At 43.6% G+C, this 18770-nt stretch overlaps 1 protein-coding gene across 1 annotated transcript; it reads right to left on the bottom strand.

Moving 5' to 3' along the window:
- Positions 1-4539: 4539 nt before the first annotated feature.
- Positions 4540-6888, bottom strand: LOC124413655. The gene is made up of 7 exons (XM_046894376.1): positions 6819-6888; positions 6578-6748; positions 6283-6463; positions 5522-5696; positions 5128-5318; positions 4777-4990; positions 4540-4662 (listed from the first exon to the last, which is right to left on the bottom strand). Exons 1-7 carry the CDS (start codon positions 6886-6888, stop codon positions 4540-4542), a joined length of 1125 nt encoding a protein of 374 aa, XP_046750332.1.
- Positions 6889-18770: the final 11882 nt, after the last annotated feature.

Raw genomic sequence — 18770 nt, 5'->3', positions numbered from 1 at the left:
GCCTGCACAGTGGCGGGATATTTTTAACCGTATTTCGGGAGAAGCTATCACTGCACCGAGTGTTATATCCCCGGGAGTCCTACAGCCTCTTCCTCGAATGTTTAAACTGTCTAACCTGACGAAAAACATATAAATTAACCCCGCCCGTTTGGGCAAGGGTTAAACCCAGTGTGCTTTGATACTTATTTTTGAAGTACTTATCGCTCTACTGATATATCTCGATGGTACCGGTATATTTCTCGGCACCGTACGCACTTTTCCCAAAAATCACTTCGTCTTTAGCTCCTGTCCCCCCCTTTTTTTTTTTTTTTTTGAGGAAGGGGGATGAAAGCGAAGCGAAGGAAAAAGCCAGCGCCGCAAATTGGCGACGAATCGCGACGACCATGCCTGAGAATCGAAATGCTCCTGATTGCCGATTCCATGTCTTAAGCCTTGAATAGTAAATTGGGGATTTTAAACCGGGAATTTCGGGATTGGCGCCGAACCAGAATCGCCAATTTATTGGGTTGCGTGTTCGAGATACGCCGCTGCTTGTTAAGCCGCATTGGCGATGCGAAGTGTGCAGTGTAGGTATAATATGTGCAGCGCCGAGATACCTTTATCATCTACAATAAATTTTGGCAACTTGTTGGATAGACCCGGCAAGCATAATATAATTGGCAATATTTTACACGAGCTTAAAAAAACGTAGACTTACCCTAACCTCGGCCAACCGATACTTTGCACACTCTCTTCGCGTTCGACGCATATATCACGACCCGATCTTTCACCGCTGCAGTGCGCGCATAAATCAAAATTGCATTCTTGGAAATATTTCCGAGGGATAGTAAATGTGAAGAGAAGGAAAAGAAGCAACTCAACCTCGATATTTTGAGCGAAACGATGATTTCGGCTTCGCCCTCGATTTGGAACCCTCTCCCCGTAACACAAATATATGTATATATGTATACCCATACATGCGGTCGATAAATTCCAATCCAAGAGCGATTCCTCGCCGGGAATAAAAATCGGATAAATCAATAATTATTTATGCGGGACAGAAGAGGCGTCCCCTTGGGGGCCTGGGACTTTTATCAGTACTCGACTTATACCAATAATGGACTGCATCGACGCCTCGGGCAAACGACTCGTTAACATGCTCGAGCTTTCGCATATATTTCAAACACACTATACTAATGAAACCGGTAACACGTGGTAATATCCTCGCAGACAGATTTGAAAACGAATATCCTCAGCCTCCGAGCGATTGTACGATTTACGTCTGTGCGGCGGATAGAGGAGATTACTTTTCTGAATTACGAATCTCGTCAACGAGTGCAGTGTGTGGTATTGCACCGTGAAAAAGTCTCGAGCCAGATTTTAGCTTCCGAAATGACAACTCGATCATTTTCGGAGGGTGCAGAGTTCGTTTTTTCCCCCACAGTTTTTCTCATCAAATGCAATGCAGTGCCGCTGCAGCTCACGGTAATCGAGATGTGTAATTTTAATTGGCTAGTCGATAATTTAACCCTGACGACGAATGATAGAAAAAATGAGTAAACACTTTTTCTCCAATCAAAGGCTCTGCACTGTATCATTTCCTGTCGGAAGAGAGCCAGCGACCACGGAATGCCAATATTTTTAAATAGCCCGCCGAACCTACACCGAAACAAACTCGCATCCTCCTTTCTAGCGTATAGCACGAACCGGATACATTTGTGTAGATGGCGCGTAAAAGATTCATTCCTTCCTCCAAACTCTGTTTAGTTCCTTCGTCTCGTCTATGGCGAGTTTCCTATACCAACACACGAATCGCAGTATTTCATGCGCATCACTTATACATATATAGCGCATTTTCGTTGCCCATGGAACGAATATAAAACCACACAGATGGATTCCCTATGAAAGTCGTGGTCCAGTGATCGTTGAGCAGATTAAAGGGCGAGGTTGAATTCAAGAAGACGTTTTACGGAAGTTAGTAATATAAGCGGCGATGAATACAAGAGACCTCTTGTCCTTTTTACACTTCCTTTTGACAGTTTCAGTTTCTTTTTTCATTTTCTACATTTTTTTTTCACACACACACAGAGAGAGAGAGAAAGAGAGAGAGAGAGAGACCATTTTCCAACGCAATTAAAAATAACATCATGCGAGTATAGACAGAAGCGGAAACACCACCGGTATACGGCTCTTAGACGATTCTTATACCCGTCGCAGGGCGGGCGACACGCGATGAGACGCGATGGAGACGATGAGAAGATGTGAACGTTCTCAAAAATAGACAGTTTTTCTATAGGAAATGCGGTAACCCTCTCTCTCTCTTTCTCTCTTTTTCTCTCTTTCTCTCGCTCTCATGTCTATCGCGCAGTGTCCCTCTTACACCAACGAAAATAACCCCATTGGATCCAGTCTGCAGTGTAATAAGTGTCTTTATATTTACAAAAGCGGCGAACCAACGCATACCCGATAAATCAACCAATTATTATTTTTATGCTGCGATGGGGATTTTCGAATGTCAGCTCGTAAATCCCGAACCTACTGCACGCGACACTCCGGAGTATGATAACAATTTCCCCATAACAATTTGATTTAGGGATCTCTCTAGCTGCTGGCTCATTACAGCTGGACCACCCCTTGCGCCTTTCCCTTCAACCCTCGAAACACCGACAAAAATTATTCAAGGGTGTTTTTCGTAATCAAGTCCGTTTAACCAAAGACCGCAAGATGTTATCGTCGTCAAACTGACTATCCAAGAGAGTAACTATCCTGCGGAGCTCGTTGTATGATCGACTTGGTGTTAATTTTATTTAGCCAACAACAACACTTCGGGTCTCCGTGGCTGAAGTTGTTTTTTCACTTGACTTTTTTTTTTTTCTTTGCTTTCATTTCACTCGCCGTGATCTCTGACACGAGTCTTCTTCTTGTTTCAAATTAGCGTCCACTTAGAAAAACACCTCGCAGCTATCTTGGCCGGTGGTAAGATTTTTCAATCTTTTTTTTTTCTATCTTCTATTTTTATTTTTCTTTCTACTATAAGTAGGTACTACAGCTACGTTATTATAGACGAGTTAGCACCCGTCCCAATGCCGGACAGACGCGGCGGCAGTCAGGTTCTTCAAGCTTTTGAATCTGATGGTTCGTCTGATCTATGCTAATTTACGACTCGTCACTTCTCTTCTACTTCCATTATTCGACTCAGAGTTTTCGTAAGCTCACGTCTCATTGTTGGCAGAAGAAAGAGTTCGTTCTAAAGCACGCGAAGGATTTATTTATCGCGGCTTATCGAACTCTCAGGGAATCGTTTGGTGTAATCCTAAACTTAATCGGTTTATACCTGTCTCTTCAGATGTTTGGAAATATGATTAGCCTTTTTTTCGTGCGGTATACAAACGCCATACATTCAAATACCTACACGTCACATCGATATACTTAACTCACTTGCTATAAAAAATACATATTTACGATAGAAAACGTATTTGGACCACGAATATCGACGTTGGTTGTCATGGGATTATAAGATATGAAGGTTTGAGATTCAATGGTTCTTTTTTGGATACGGAGTCCTGCGCTTAGCTTTTATATTCGAGAACTTCAACTGGCTGAAAAACAATTAAAAACTCTGGTAATCACGTGAGGGATTTTCTTAAATATTGAATAGTGTATCAATATTAAAATTTAATTTTCGCAAATAAATATTTCGAGGAATATTTGCGTAAGCTTAACCGTCTTGTCAGTGGCCAGAAGAGTAAGCCTGCGGCTCGATGATATAAATCTCAGGGTAAATTAAATTGAACTTAAGGGCCATTTATCTCGTAGATCGACTATATCGATTTAGGATCGGTAAACCGCATCGTCGGTAGCCTGAGATGATATCCGATCTCGAGAGATCGCCCACGATATCACCGCGCCACGGGATTGCTACGAAGAGGTCTAAATGCACGCGATTGCATCCCCCGCCTGCAGCATTCGTACAATTGCAAAGCTAGCTGCATGGAGCGAAGAGTGCTGCGCATGGCAGTTTATTCCTGGGACTCTCACTCTTAAATCGCGTGTGTTTTCTTAGCGCATAATAAATCCAACGATCGTTGACAGATACTTACACGCCTCTACGTTATACAGGATGATTCAGAACTCTCTGTACGACCGAGATCGAGTCTCGCGTAGGCGCATAAATTATTAGAAAAAGGTGCAACGGACGGGGCCTGAGAACTTATCGAAACACTCGCCTTTCTACGATTTATATAATTAACGAATTCCGATTCTGTAAACATGAGCACTTGACACGACAGTCTTTGACTTCTCGTTTCTTTGCATCCAGTGACGAGTATTATAGGTATCACAATGCCAAGACTCCGTTTGTGGTTTCAACGGACTATCCAATTTGGATCAGTTTTAAATCAAGAGAAGGACCGCTATTCAAACTTCTTTCTTTTTGGATTTCAATAACAGCCCAACTGCCCGTGAAATCCTGATCTCCCATCTGCCGAAGCAGAGACCGAAAGTAAGAGTGAATTTCTGCGCCAAGGAGGTCGAGCCGAGGTGGTTCACCCAGTGAACTGGTTATAGCCTGAATTCGTAGCAACTTTCCCGCCACCTGCAACCGTCCCGGTTCGAAACTCCGTGCAACTCGAGCGTGAATCTTGATTTCGGCGCCTCTGCAGGTCGTAAATAACTCCCTCCTACCTGTTACGCGCATAACAAGATTCGTTTTCATTCGCTTTCTTTTTAATGTGCACGGTTGGATTAGCCCCGACAGAATATCACTGATCGCATCATTGCCCCAGAAGACCCTCAAGCCTGATCGTCACTAGCGTTGTATTCTTCGACCTCGTCGTCATCTTCGGGGATTCCAGCGGTCGCGGATTCCTCCACGACGTTCACGACTATGGAGATGGGTGGTCCAGCCGATGGATAGTTGCTGGCGTGGTTCACTCGCGAGAGAGCGTTATCGGGCAGGAGACGAACGACGAAGTTGTTTCGCCAAAAGCGACGCCAGCGTCGGGAGTGGAGTCTGGATCGTCAATGAACCCAATAAATTGGCAATTAGTATAAAGAAGGTGTCTCGGAGGCAGATTCCTCCGAGATTTTTGCAACCGGGTGAGTTTCGGCCGGTTTTGATTATTGCGCATATGCTACCAGCTCGTGTACCTGCCCAGAGTTATCAGCCAGCCCCAGTACGCGATGAGTGTCAGTGAGCATGTCGGCAGCATCGCTATTATCATCCATGGTATCTCGTAAAATCCACCCTCTATCAAGACCCTCAACGCCAGTGCGCAGACGTAGCAGGAAAACAGGGCAAGGGGCGTTGTTACCACGAGGTACATTACGTCCAGGAACATCTAGTAGTAGTCGAAACCACGTGTTATATATACTAAATGAAAAAATTGAGTTTAGAGGCTGCGCGCTCGTGTCGATCGCTACATTCACTTTGGTGGCATGGTTATTCTTTGTTACGGAAGTTTCAAGTCTATGGTTTTACTTTTTCTTCTTAAATTTCAGTCCTCAAGGCGAATTGCGATCGGTCCTCGAGTGCAGCCCTTACCTGCTGAGTAGCTACCACTGTTTTCAGCCATATTCCAACACTGGCGAGAATCCCGTGACGAGGAACTCGCTTGGTGACGTACTTGTGACCGCAAAGTTCACACCTCGTGTGCCCCGATTCTGTCAACCATCGTTCGAGGCATTCGGCATGGACGAGACCCACCGTACCACGGCATCTGGAGTGGTGTTGCGAAGGGGTAAGTTTTTAATCCTAAAATAAGCGCAGACGCGGTGATGCGGTCCTCGGCATGGAGGGGGGCTTATGGGTACGAGTATTGTAGGTACCGATACGCCGCAGACCCGGCTACACGTGTTACCGATCTTTGACACCTTATCTTTGCAACCCATCAAAAACTCCGCTCTGTCTACGTATTTTTAGTTATCTAACTTGAGGTTCCTGAAACCCTGCGCACACGGCACGGGGCTCGCTAAGTGGCTAAGCGTTCTTTTTCTCTCCCATTTTTTTACGCTTGGATTTTTTTCCCCAGTTTCCATTTTTTTTTTGTTCTCCTTCTTTTGCCACCCATCGATACAAAAGCGACGTTAACCTCCGGCTAACGGATGCTTCGTGACAGTGATTGCCTTGCTCCAGAGACTCTTATCCTCGCATCTCTCGGAGAACCAGTTCTCGAGGAATCGATCGACTCGCGCACGTACTCGTGTATTTAACACACACATACACACACACACTCGTCCCCTCCATGCTTTAATTATTCTAGTTTCACCGATCGCCATCCCCCGATCATCGAGGTTATCGCTCACTTGCAAGCTGCGATCAGCGGCCCCAAGTAGGCGTACGACGACAAGGTGGATATCTGACTGGAAACCCGACGAACGCCCTGGTTCTGCCACTCCCACATCGGCTGGGTATGGGCCAGCTGCGGAAAGCCCCCCATGTGGCATATTCTGCATATGTCACCCTGCAGCGAGCTGCCCGACGAGTCTATACAGGTAAGAAATATACATCAGCATAAATCCTGCGCCTCTCGGCGAGTCCACGGTCCACGTGCAAGACCAATTTCCATTAGACAAATTAACGCCGTTATTCACCACCCACCATCGTCTTGTTTCTGGTCGAATGATTTCTGTCTGGTCTTCGATTGCCGCCCTTCGTGGTTCGACCTCCATGAAAACTCCTCCCTCGGTAACGGTGTCGAGACTAGTTGCGGGTCGACCTTTTTGCTCTTCTCGCTCTGAGGACGATCATTGCAGCTGATGATTTTCTCTGCTGTAGATGGGATTTCGAAGTGCGAATGTAAGTGTCGAGGTGATTTTATGGACGGATTGTCGTCGCTAACCTATGCAGCTCGCCGCGTGAGCCGTGTCATTTTGATCCAGCAGCTCCTGCTCCTCCTCAATGTTGGACATCAAGTACGCCAAACTGCAGATATCATTGTTCAGCCGAGATACGATTTTCCGCAGCTTTTTTTCTCAGTTCTTCAGCCTATACCCAGAATTTATCACCACGTGAGCGGCTCGGCGCGGTTAATCTTACAAATTTACTGCCAAAATCATTCCCTCGACGTGTGAAGTTGTCAACTTGCTGTTCTCTACTCCTGACCCCTTCTGGCGGCTCGAAAAAAGCTGAAAGAATAAACAGCAAACAGCTGACATACCGCGGTGTGGCCAGATGTGATCGTTTCTCCTCGCCAAGATATACGTATAATAACAGAACAGAATAACAGTCTTTATCGTGATTTTCTAAGTTGATCTTTCTGAATTCTCTCGCAGTTTATCTCATTTGTGAAAAAAAAAAGTACAACATGATTGATGATACAGACGCTAGAAATTAATTCGTGCTTGATGAATTTCGGTACATTGGAACTCCAGCAGTAAGACATAAGTGAACCGGAAGTAACGGCTTGATCGATGCTACCGCAAATTAGCCGATACACGGCGGTGCCGGTCATTACCGAACATCGAGAAGCGGACCATCGTCACTCTAAATCAAAAGTTTATTTTCGAATTAGTAGATGTACAGTGGGCGTTTCAGTATGATTTTGACGTAATCGTTTTCGAGATCTTAGAGATGCGGTATGCATGCCGTCGAGCCAACGTCCGTTTAATATTTCCGCAGTCCGGGGGTGTATTTCGAGGCGAGTTTCCGGTCCATTTTTTCACCGTGATTAATTTGTACCCTGAGCAACTAACGTTCCGACATGTCTTAATAATAGTTCTCCAATGGCGGGCCGGATGGCAATATCGTCCAGCTGGGCAGAACCGGACTGACATGCTTGATGCGACTCTTTTCCACCCTGATGTTATGCTCGTTCGTAAATATTTTCCCACCGATAATTTCACGGGTATCATTACCAGGAACGTGCATTGATACTAGATGTACACATGGGTTGTCCGATCAAATGGCTGGTCATTCAATGCGTACTATGAACGAAAACTTGGGTCGAATTAGCGACCGGAAACTGAAGTTACCGCACCGCCAACGCATCAAGCGAAAGGCAGGTGCCCACAGAAGATGTAGATTTGCTTAGGACTCCGTGTTCTCTTATTGCCTCTTGAACCGCGGTAGTCTCAATGTTTCTATTTATGCCAGGTGGCACTTTGCGGCAACCGGCCATCATGCGGTCGCCATTCCCCGCGATGTTTTTGGTCGGAGATTAATTAAACCCGCTGAAAATAGCGAGAGTGAAGATCCTCGACTGGGTGTCGGGCACGGCCAACCAGATCCAAGCGATGTTAATCCGGTCCTCGTGACTGCATGTATATCGCTCCGACGGCCAGTAAGATTAAAATTAAGTTGACAGCGAGTTAATGCGCGGTCGAGACTCCCCGATCTCACAGGCCGCGCCATTCATAAGGGGAGTCTGTTGGAATTCGGAGAGAGCTTTGGTCGCACCTTGTCACCAGTCTGTCTCTCAGAATGGGTTTTGACCAAAGAGTTGAAGATGGACCAAGGCTACGTCTGGGTGGGTCACGTTCAACCTGAATGGACTCCGGGGTTCATTCATAATCGATATCCCCATCTCCGCTTTCATCGTATCCTTCGGTGTGCCACATTCATGCATGTATATCAGATCCAGATACACGGCACAGTGATGACAATTAATTACGGTACACGTAAGCTGTTTCGGCTATCTCCCATAATATCCTTGCGTCTATTTTCCGCCTCGGTGACAAACGTCATCCCCATAAAATACCGACCACTTCACACGTCTCTATGCAACGAGAACGGTTCATATACCTTACAGAAAATGTAACTTAAAATATATAATGACAGTATAACGGCGCAGGCTGAGCCTGATCCTGAGTAAAATTCAATGTTTCGATGAATATCGACAAGCCATTGATGATCGTGGATAAAATTTTCCTCCTCAGCATGAACTAGGGATGATTATCCGAGCAGCCTGAAGTGACGAAAATGGTGGCTGTTACTGATCCCGTACCGAGTGCAGCTGTGTTATTTACATGATTTTAATGAGGCCTATGGGCCGAACTTTTTTTTTGTTTCATAATGGCGCAGGGGCAGGATTTCGCCCAGAGACGCGTGCACGCATCTCTCGTCTTGAGTAATGTCAGCTCTCATCGCTTGTATTTAATTACGGTCCATCATCGTTTTGCCAAGACGGTTTGCGCGTGCGGACCAGCGGGACAACTCGCCTGCAAAAATCTACCAGACCAGGGCTATTCCTGGCCGATATACAGCAGCGGGTATTCGGCCGGCCCTCGCGTGTCTCTAACGCCTCCGCGGTGAGGGTGACAGGTGCCGAGACTCGAGGGACTGTTTCTAATTGAATCATATTTGAATCGTCTTCCTCACGTCATCGCGCATTTTTTTCAAAAGCAGACTGTCTAAAAATGGGACATTTTAACGATAGACTAGAGACCTCAAAATCGAAGTCAACTCCAACAATCGATTTTCAGTATATCCTTAACTCCCAACCACCCAATTATGATAGAACGATTTTATCCATCGGACTCTGACTTGTAGAACACTGGTCCGAACTGACGTCGTTTCGCGATTTAAAAGTTTGCTATCATCTCCCTAACGTCGGAAGGTACATGAGACGCAATGGAGATGAACTCCAATTTTTTTGATTCTTGGGATCCACAAATTTTAGTCGTAGAATCGATTGTAACCTGTATTTTTTCTAGAGTTTCAACGATGAAGATTTCGCAAAAAATCACCAAAATATCGTGGGAGCGACAGCTGCTATTGGCGGCATATTTTGAATCGGTGACTATAACTTTGGCAGCATTGTTCGAAGTGACTCAGAACTGTGCGCGATCAAATATTGGAGATAATCATAAGGATATGTTATGGATCTTTTTTTTCCATTATTTTATTACTGTATCTTAGAGTTATTCTGATAAATTGCATTATGGTATGCTCGTCTTTATATACAAACATCCCACATAGTAAAATAATTATTAAACTAGGTTAGAAAAAATCGTGATAATATGAGATCATACAATATATATCGTATCCTGCAGAGGTGCGTAGCACCTCTACACAAGCCAGATCTTGAACTACACTTACTTACAACAACAGTGACTATTTGGAATGTGAAATTTTTCAGATACTGCTTGAGATATTTTTCGTATCACGATATGTATGAAACTCCGTTGCCCTGATATTATAATCAGAATTATGACATAGTGTGAAATGACACTTGCACAATTCTTTAAGTCTTTCGCATTGATACTATTGTGTAACTTGTTAAATCACTACACACTGACACACAACATATGTACTAGAGTTAAGGCATATTGAATAAACAGCTAGAACTTTGTAGATGTGGAATTGTAATTTCTTTGCCCCACCTTTTCAGAATCCTGTAAAACTTGATGTGTTCTGGCCGTACCTTAAACTCCATTGTTCTCAGAGGTAGGGGTTGCATAAATTTGCGATTTTTAATCAAAGAGAATTTTTCCGAATATAATCAATTTCTAAGGCTCAAAATGGACTTATTGAACCTCGGAGACACAGAAACCGCACCAAAGAAGGCGTCGTACCGACAGTAAAGGAATCACAAAGGAAAAACCAACAGCGCGGGATTAAAGGTAGAAATCTCTGATGGTGAATGTTTTTCAGCTGTATCTTTCCATGCATTGCACGCAGCGCATTAGGCCTGCGGTTAATCGTTTTCTCTCGCAAAATTACGTCATAATAGTGCCTGAACAAATTGATCTCAGCACTTTCGAAAATCATCGAAATTTTCGCCAAAAATCCAAAGTGGTTGGCCTTACTTTTTTCCTGATTTTCAGAGCCGAAAATTTTTGGTCTTCGAATCGATTTGTATGACCATTTCTTGGCTAATTGGCACCCCAGGAACTCAAAAAACACGTGAAAAAAAGCGTAGGACCAACAACAGAGAAATGACAAACAAAATCTGCAGTTTTTTGGCTGTAACTTTTCAGGCGTTGCTCGCAGCGTACTGGGACTACGCTCAATCGATTTCTCTCGCAAAATCACGTCGGAATAGGACCTTAAAGAATTATTCGCAGCTCTTTTCAAAGTCGTCGAAATTTTCGCCAAAAATCCAAAGGGGTTAGCCTTACTTTTTTCCTGAAATTTTCGGAGCCGAAAATTTTTGGTCTTCGAATCGATTTGTATGACCATTTCTTGGCTAATTGGCACCCCAGGAACTCAAAAAACACGTGAAAAATGGCGTAGGACCAACAACAGAGAAATGACCAACGAAATCTGCAGTTTTTTGGCTGTAAGTTTTCAGGCGTTGCTCGCAGCGTACTGGGACTACGATCAATCGATTTCTCTCGCAAAATCACGTCGGAATTGGACCTTGGAGAATTATTCGCAGCTCTTTTCAAAGTCGTCGAAATTTTCGCCAAAAATCCAAAGGGGTTAGCCTTACTTTATTCCTGATTTTCGGAGCCGAAAACTTTTGGTCTTCGAATCGATTTGGATGACCATTACTTGGCTAATTGGCACCCCAGGAACTCAAAAAACACGTGAAAAAGAGCGTAGGACCAACAACAGTGAAATGACGATGAAAATCTGCAGTATTTTGGCTGTAAGTTTTCAGGCGTTGCTCGCAGCGTACTGGGACTACGCTCAATCGATTTCTCTCGCAAAATCACGTCGGAATAGGACCTTAAAGAATTATTCGCAGCTCTTTTCAGAGTCGTCGAAATTTTCGCCAAAAATCCGAAGGGGTTAGCCTTACTTTTTTCCTGATTTCCGGAGCCGAAAATTTTTGGTCTCCGAATCGATTTGTATGACCATTTCTTGGCTAATTGGCACCCCAGGAACTCAAAGAACACGTGAAGAAAAGCGTAGGACCAACAACAGAGAAATGACGATGAAAATCTGCAGTTTTTTGGCTGTAACTTTTCAGGCGTTGCTCGCAGCGTACTGGAACTACGCTCAATCGATTTCTCTCGCAAAATCACGTCGGAATAGGACCTCAAAGAATTATTTGCAGCTCTTTTCAAAGTCGTCGAAATTTTCGCCAAAAATCCAAAGGGGTTAGCCTTACTTTTTTCCTGATTTTCGGAGCCGAAAATTTTTGGTCTTCGAATCGATTTGTATGACCATTTCTTGGCTAATTGGCACCCCAGGAACTCAAAAAACACGTGAAAAAAAGCGTAGGACCAACAACAGAGAAATGACGTTGAAAATCTGCAGTTTTTTGGCTGTAACTTTTCAGGCGTGGCTCGCAGCGTACTGGGACTACGCTCAATCGATTTCTCTCGCAAAATCACGTCGGAATAGGACCTCAAAGAATTATTTGCAGCTCTTTTCAAAGTCGTCGAAATTTTCGCCAAAAATCCAAAGGGGTTAGCCTTACTTTTTTCCTGATTTTCGGAGCCGAAAATTTTTGGTCTTCGAATCGATTTGTATGACCATTCCTTGGCTAATTGGCACCCCAGGAACTCAAAAAACACGTGAAAAAGAGCGTAGGACCAACAACAGTAAAATGACAATGAAAATCTGCAGTTTTTTGGCTGTAACTTTTCAGGCGTGGCTCGCAGCGTACTGGGACTACGCTCAATCGATTTCTCTCGGAAAATCACGTCGGAATTGGACCTTCAAGAATTATTCGCAGCTCTTTTCAAAGTCGTCGAAATTTTCGCCAAAAATCCAAAGGGGTTAGCCTTACTTTTTTCCTGATTTTCGGAGCCGAAAATTTTTGGTCTTTGAATCGATTTGTATGACCATTCCTCGGCTAATTGGCACCCCAGGAACTCAAAAAACACGTGAAAAAGAGCGTAGGACCAACAACAGTGAAATGACGATGAAAATCTGCAGTTTTTTGGCTGTAACTTTTCAGGCGTTGCTCGCAGCGTACTGGGACTACGCTCAATCGATTTCTCTCGCAAAATCACGTCGGAATAGGACCTCAAAGAATTATTCGCAGCTCTTTTCGAAGTCGTCGAAATTTTCGCCAAAAATCCAAAGGGGTTAGCCTTACTTTTCTCCTGATTTTCGGAGCCGAAAATTTTTGGTCTTCGAATCGATTTGTATGACCATTCCTCGGCTAATTGGCACTCCAGGAACTCAAAAAACACATGAAAAAAAGCGTAGGACCAACAACAGAGAAATGACGATGAAAATCTGCAGTTTTTTGGCTGTAACTTTTCAGGCGTTGCTCGCAGCGTACTGGGACTACGCTCAATCGATTTCTCTAGCAAAATCACGTCAAAATAGGACCTCAAAGAATTATTTGCAGCTCTTTTCAAAGTCGTCGAAATTTTCGCCAAAAATCCAAAGCGGTTAGCCTTACTTTTTTCCTGATTTTCGGAGCCGAAAATTTTTGGTCTTCGAATCGATTTGTATGACCATTCCTCGGCTGATTGGCACCCCAGGAACTCAAAAAACACGTGAAAAAGAGCGTAGGACCAACAACAGTAAAATGACGATGAAAATCTGCAGTTTTTTGGCTGTAACTTTTCAGGCGTTGCTCGCAGCGTACTGGGACTACGCTCAATCGATTTCTCTCGCAAAATCACGTCGAAATAGGACCTCAAAGAATTATTTGCAGCTCTTTTCAAAGTCGTCGAAATTTTCGCCAAAAATCCAAAGGGGTTAGCCTTACTTTTTTCCTGATTTTCGGAGCCGAAAATTTTTGGTCTTTGAATCGATTTGTATGACCATTCCTCGGCTAATTGGCACCCCAGGAACTCAAAAAACACGTGAAAAAGAGCGTAGGACCAACAACAGTGAAATGACGATGAAAATCTGCAGTTTTTTGGCTGTAACTTTTCAGGCGTTGCTCGCAGCGTACTGGGACTACGCTCAATCGATTTCTCTCGCAAAATCACGTCGGAATAGGACCTCAAAGAATTATTCGCAGCTCTTTTCGAAGTCGTCGAAATTTTCGCCAAAAATCCAAAGGGGTTAGCCTTACTTTCCTCCTGATTTTCGGAGCCGAAAATTTTTGGTCTTCGAATCGATTTGTATGACCATTCCTCGGCTAATTGGCACCCCAGGAACTCAGAAAACACGTGAAAAAGGGCGTAGGACCAACAACAGTAAAATGACGATGAAAATCTGCAGTTTTTTGGCTGTAACTTTTCAGGCGTTGCTCGCAGCGTACTGGGACTACGCTCAATCGATTTCTCTCGCGAAATCACGTCGAAATAGGACCTCAAAGAATTATTTGCAGCTCTTTTCAAAGTCGTCGAAATTTTCGCCAAAAATCCAAAGGGGTTAGCCTTACTTTTTTCCTGATTTTCGGAGCCGAAAATTTTTGGTCTTCGAATCGATTTGTATGACCATTCCTTGGCTAATTGGCACCCCAGGAACTCAAAAAACACGTGAAAAAGAGCGTAGGACCAACAACAGTGAAATGACGATGAAAATCTGCAGTTTTTTGGCTGTAACTTTTCAGGCGTTGCTCGCAGCGTACTGGGACTACGCTCAATCGATTTCTCTCGCAAAATCACGTCGGAATAGAACCTTAAAGAATTATTCGCAGCTCTTTTCAAAGTCGTCGAAATTTTCGCCAAAAATCCAAAGGGGTTAGCCTTACTTTTTTCCTGATTTTCGGAGCCGAAAATTTTTGGTCTTCGAATCGATTTGTATGACCATTTCTGGGCTAATTGGCACTCCAGGAACTCAAAAAACACATGAAAAAAAGCGTAGGACCAACAACAGAGAAATGACGATGAAAATCTGCAGTTTTTTGGCTGTAACTTTTCAGGCGTTGCTCGCAGCGTACTGGGACTACGCTCAATCGATTTCTCTAGCAAAATCACGTCGAAATGGGACCTCAAAGAATTATTTGCAGCTCTTTTCAGAGTCGTCGAAATTTTCGCCAAAAATCCAAAGGGGTTAGCCTTACTTTTTTCCTGATTTTCGGAGCCGAAAATTTTTGGTCTTCGAATCGATTTGTATGACCATTCCTCGGCTAATTGGCACCCCAGGAACGCAAAAAACACGTGAAAAAGAGCGTAGGACCAACAACAGTGAAATGACGATGAAAATCTGCAGTTTTTTGGCTGTAACTTTTCAGGCGTTGCTCGCAGCGTACCGGGACTACGCTCAATCGATTTCTCTCGCAAAATCACGATGGAATAGGACCTTAAAGAATTATTCACAGCTCTTTTCAAAGTCGTCGAAATTTTCGCCAAAAATCCAAAGGGGTTAGCCTTACTTTTTTCCTGATTTTCGGAGCCGAAAATTTTTGGTCTTCGAATCGATTTGTATGACCATTTCTAGGCTAATTGGCACTCCAGGAACTCAAAAAACACATGAAAAAAAGCGTAGGACCAACAACAGAGAAATGACGATGAAAATCTGCAGTTTTTTGGCTGTAACTTTTCAGGCGTTGCTCGCAGCGTACTGGGACTACGCTCAATCGATTTCTCTAGCAAAATCACGTCAAAATAGGACCTCAAAGAATTATTTGCAGCTCTTTTCAAAGTCGTCGAAATTTTCGCCAAAAATCCAAAGCGGTTAGCCTTACTTTTTTCCTGATTTTCGGAGCCGAAAATTTTTGGTCTTCGAATCGATTTGTATGACCATTCCTCGGCTGATTGGCACCCCAGGAACTCAAAAAACACGTGAAAAAGAGCGTAGGACCAAAAACAGTAAAATGACGATGAAAATCTGCAGTTTTTTGGCTGTAACTTTTCAGGCGTTGCTCGCAGCGTACTGGGACTACGCTCAATCGATTTCTCTCGCAAAATCACGTCGAAATAGGACCTCAAAGAATTATTTGCAGCTCTTTTCAAAGTCGTCGAAATTTTCGCCAAAAATCCAAAGGGGTTAGCCTTACTTTTTTCCTGATTTTCGGAGCCGAAAATTTTTGGTCTTCGAATCGATTTGTATGACCATTCCTTGGCTAATTGGCACCCCAGGAACTCAAAAAACACGTGAAAAAGAGCGTAGGACCAACAACAGTGAAATGACGATGAAAATCTGCAGTTTTTTGGCTGTAACTTTTCAGGCGTTGCTCGCAGCGTACTGGGACTACGCTCAATCGATTTCTCTCGCAAAATCACGTCGGAATAGAACCTTAAAGAATTATTCGCAGCTCTTTTCAAAGTCGTCGAAATTTTCGCGAAAAATCCAAAGGGGTTAGCCTTACTTTTTTCCTGATTTTCGGAGCCGAAAATTTTTGGTCTTCGAATCGATTTGTATGACCATTTCTGGGCTAATTGGCACTCCAGGAACTCAAAAAACACATGAAAAAAAGCGTAGGACCAACAACAGAGAAATGACGATGAAAATCTGCAGTTTTTTGGCTGTAACTTTTCAGGCGTTGCTCGCAGCGTACTGGGACTACGCTCAATCGATTTCTCTAGCAAAATCACGTCGAAATAGGACCTCAAAGAATTATTTGCAGCTCTTTTCAAAGTCGTCGAAATTTTCGCCAAAAATCCAAAGGGGTTAGCCTTACTTTTTTCCTGATTTTCGGAGCCGAAAATTTTTGGTCTTCGAATCGATTTGTATGACCATTCCTCGGCTAATTGGCACCCCAGGAACGCAAAAAACACGTGAAAAAGAGCGTAGGACCAACAACAGTGAAATGACGATGAAAATCTGCAGTTTTTTGGCTGTAACTTTTCAGGCGTTGCTCGCAGCGTACCGGGACTACGCTCAATCGATTTCTCTCGCAAAATCACGATGGAATAGGACCTTGAAGAATTATTCACAGCTCTTTTCAAAGTCGTCGAAATTTTCGCCAAAAATCCAAAGGGGTTAGCCTTACTTTTTTCCTGATTTTCGGAGCCGAAAATTTTTGGTCTTCGAATCGATTTGTATGACCATTTCTAGGCTAATTGGCACTCCAGGAACTCAAAAAACACATGAAAAAAAGCGTAGGACCAACAACAGAGAAATGACGATAAAAATCTGCAGTTTTTTGGCTGTAACTTTTCAGGCGTTGCTCGCAGCGTACCGGGACTACGCTCAATCGATTTCTCTCGCAAAATCACGTCGGAATAGGACCTTAAAGAATTATTCACAGCTCTTTTCAAAGTCGTCGAAATTTTCGCCAAAAATCCAAAGGGGTTAGCCTTACTTTTTTCCTGATTTTCGGAGCCGAAAATTTTTGGTCTTCGAATCGATTTGTATGACCATTTCTAGGCTAATTGGCACTCCAGGAACTCAAAAAACACATGAAAAAAAGCGTAGGACCAACAACAGTGAAATGACGATGAAAATCTGCAGTTTTTTGGCTGTAACTTTTCAGGCGTTGCTCGCAGCCTACTGGGACTACGCTCAATCGATTTCTCTCGCAAAATCACGTCGGAATAGGACCTCAAAGAATTATTCGCAGCTCTTTTCGAAGTCGTCGAAATTTTCGCCAAAAATCCAAAGGGGTAAGCCTTACTTTTCTCCTGATTTTCGGAGCAGAAAATTTTTGGTCTTCGGATCGATTTGTATGACCATTCCTCGGCTAATTGGCACCCCAGGAACTCAAAAAACACGTGAAAAAGAGCATAGGACCAACAACAGTAAAATGACGATGAAAATCTGCAGTTTTTTGGCTGTAACTTTTCAGGCGTTGCTCGCAGCGTACTGGGACTACGCTCAATCGATTTCTCTCGCAAAATCACGTCGGAATAGGACCTCAAAGAATTATTCGCAGCTCTTTTCGAAGTCGTCGAAATTTTCGCCGAAAATCCAAAGGGGTTAGCCTTACTTTTCTCCTGATTTTCGGTGCCGAAAATTTTTGGTCTTCAAATCGATTTGTATGACCATTTCTTGGCTAATTGGCACCCCAGGAACTCAAAAAACACGTGAAAAAGAGCGTAGGACCAACAACAGTGAAATGACGAAGAAAATCTGCAGTTTTTTGGCTGTAACTTTTCAGGCGTTGCTCGCAGCGTACCGGGACTACGCTCAATCGATTTCTCTCGCAAAATCACGTCGGAATAGGACCTTAAAGAATTATTCACAGCTCTTTTCAAAGTCGTCGAAATTTTCGCCAAAAATCCAAAGGGGTTAGCCTTCCTTTTTTACTGATTTTCGGAGCCGAAAATTTTTGGTCTTCGAATCGATTTGTATGACCATTTCTAGGCTCATTGGCACTCCAGGAACTCAGAAAACACATGAAAAAAAGCGTAGGACCAACAACAGAGAAATGACAATGAAAATCTGCAGTTTTTTGGCTGTAACTTTTCAGGCGTTGCTCGCAGCGTACTGGGACTACGCTCAATCGATTTCTCTCGCAAAATCACGTCGGAATAGGACCTTAAAGAATTATTCGCAGCTCTTTTTAAAGTCGTCAAAATTTTCGCCAAAAATCCAAAGGGGTTAGCCTTACTTTTTTCCTGATTTTCGGAGCCGAAAATTTTTGGTCTTCGAATCGATTTGTATGACCATTCCTCGGCTAATTGGCACCCCAGGAACTCAAAAAACACGTGAAAAAGAGCGTAGCACCAACAACAGTGAAATGACGGTGAAAATCTGCAGTTTTTTGGCTGTAACTTTTCAGGCGTTGCTCGCAGCGTACCGGGACTACGCTCAATCGATTTCTCTCGCAAAATCACGTCGGAATAGGACCTTGAAGAATTATTCGCAGCTCTTTTCAAAGTCGTCATAATTTTCGCCAAAAATCCAAAGGGGTTAGCCTTACTTTTTTCCTGATTTTCGGAGCCGAAAATTTTTGGTCTTCGAATCGATTTGTATGACCATTCCTCGGCTAATTGGCACCCCAGGAACTCAAAAAACACGTGAAAAAGAGCGTAGGACCAACAACAGTGAAATGACGAAGAAAATCTGCAGTTTTTTGGCTGTAACTTTTCAGGCGTTGCTTGCAGCGTACCGGGACTACGCTCAATCGATTTCTCTCGCGAAATCACGTCGGAATAGGACCTTA

This window comes from Diprion similis, chromosome 12, assembly GCF_021155765.1.
Source record: "Diprion similis isolate iyDipSimi1 chromosome 12, iyDipSimi1.1, whole genome shotgun sequence".
In the NCBI taxonomy this organism is placed as follows: Eukaryota; Metazoa; Arthropoda; class Insecta; order Hymenoptera; family Diprionidae; genus Diprion; species Diprion similis.
Note: the sequence above shows the minus strand (reverse complement) of the source record. Positions and strands in the feature narration are given on the sequence as shown.

Bases quoted from the DNA above. Each gene is read 5' to 3' on its own strand.
- LOC124413655 (XM_046894376.1), bottom strand. From the start codon at position 6,888: ATGTCCAACATTGAGGAGGAGCAGGAGCTGCTGGATCAAAATGACACG. The intron at 6,464-6,577 runs GTGGGTGGTGAA...TTACCTGTATAG, and splicing joins CGACCAGAAACAAGACGATG to ACTCGTCGGGCAGCTCGCTG. The intron at 4,991-5,127 runs GTACACGAGCTG...TTGACGATCCAG, and splicing joins TGGCTGATAACTCTGGGCAG to ACTCCACTCCCGACGCTGGC.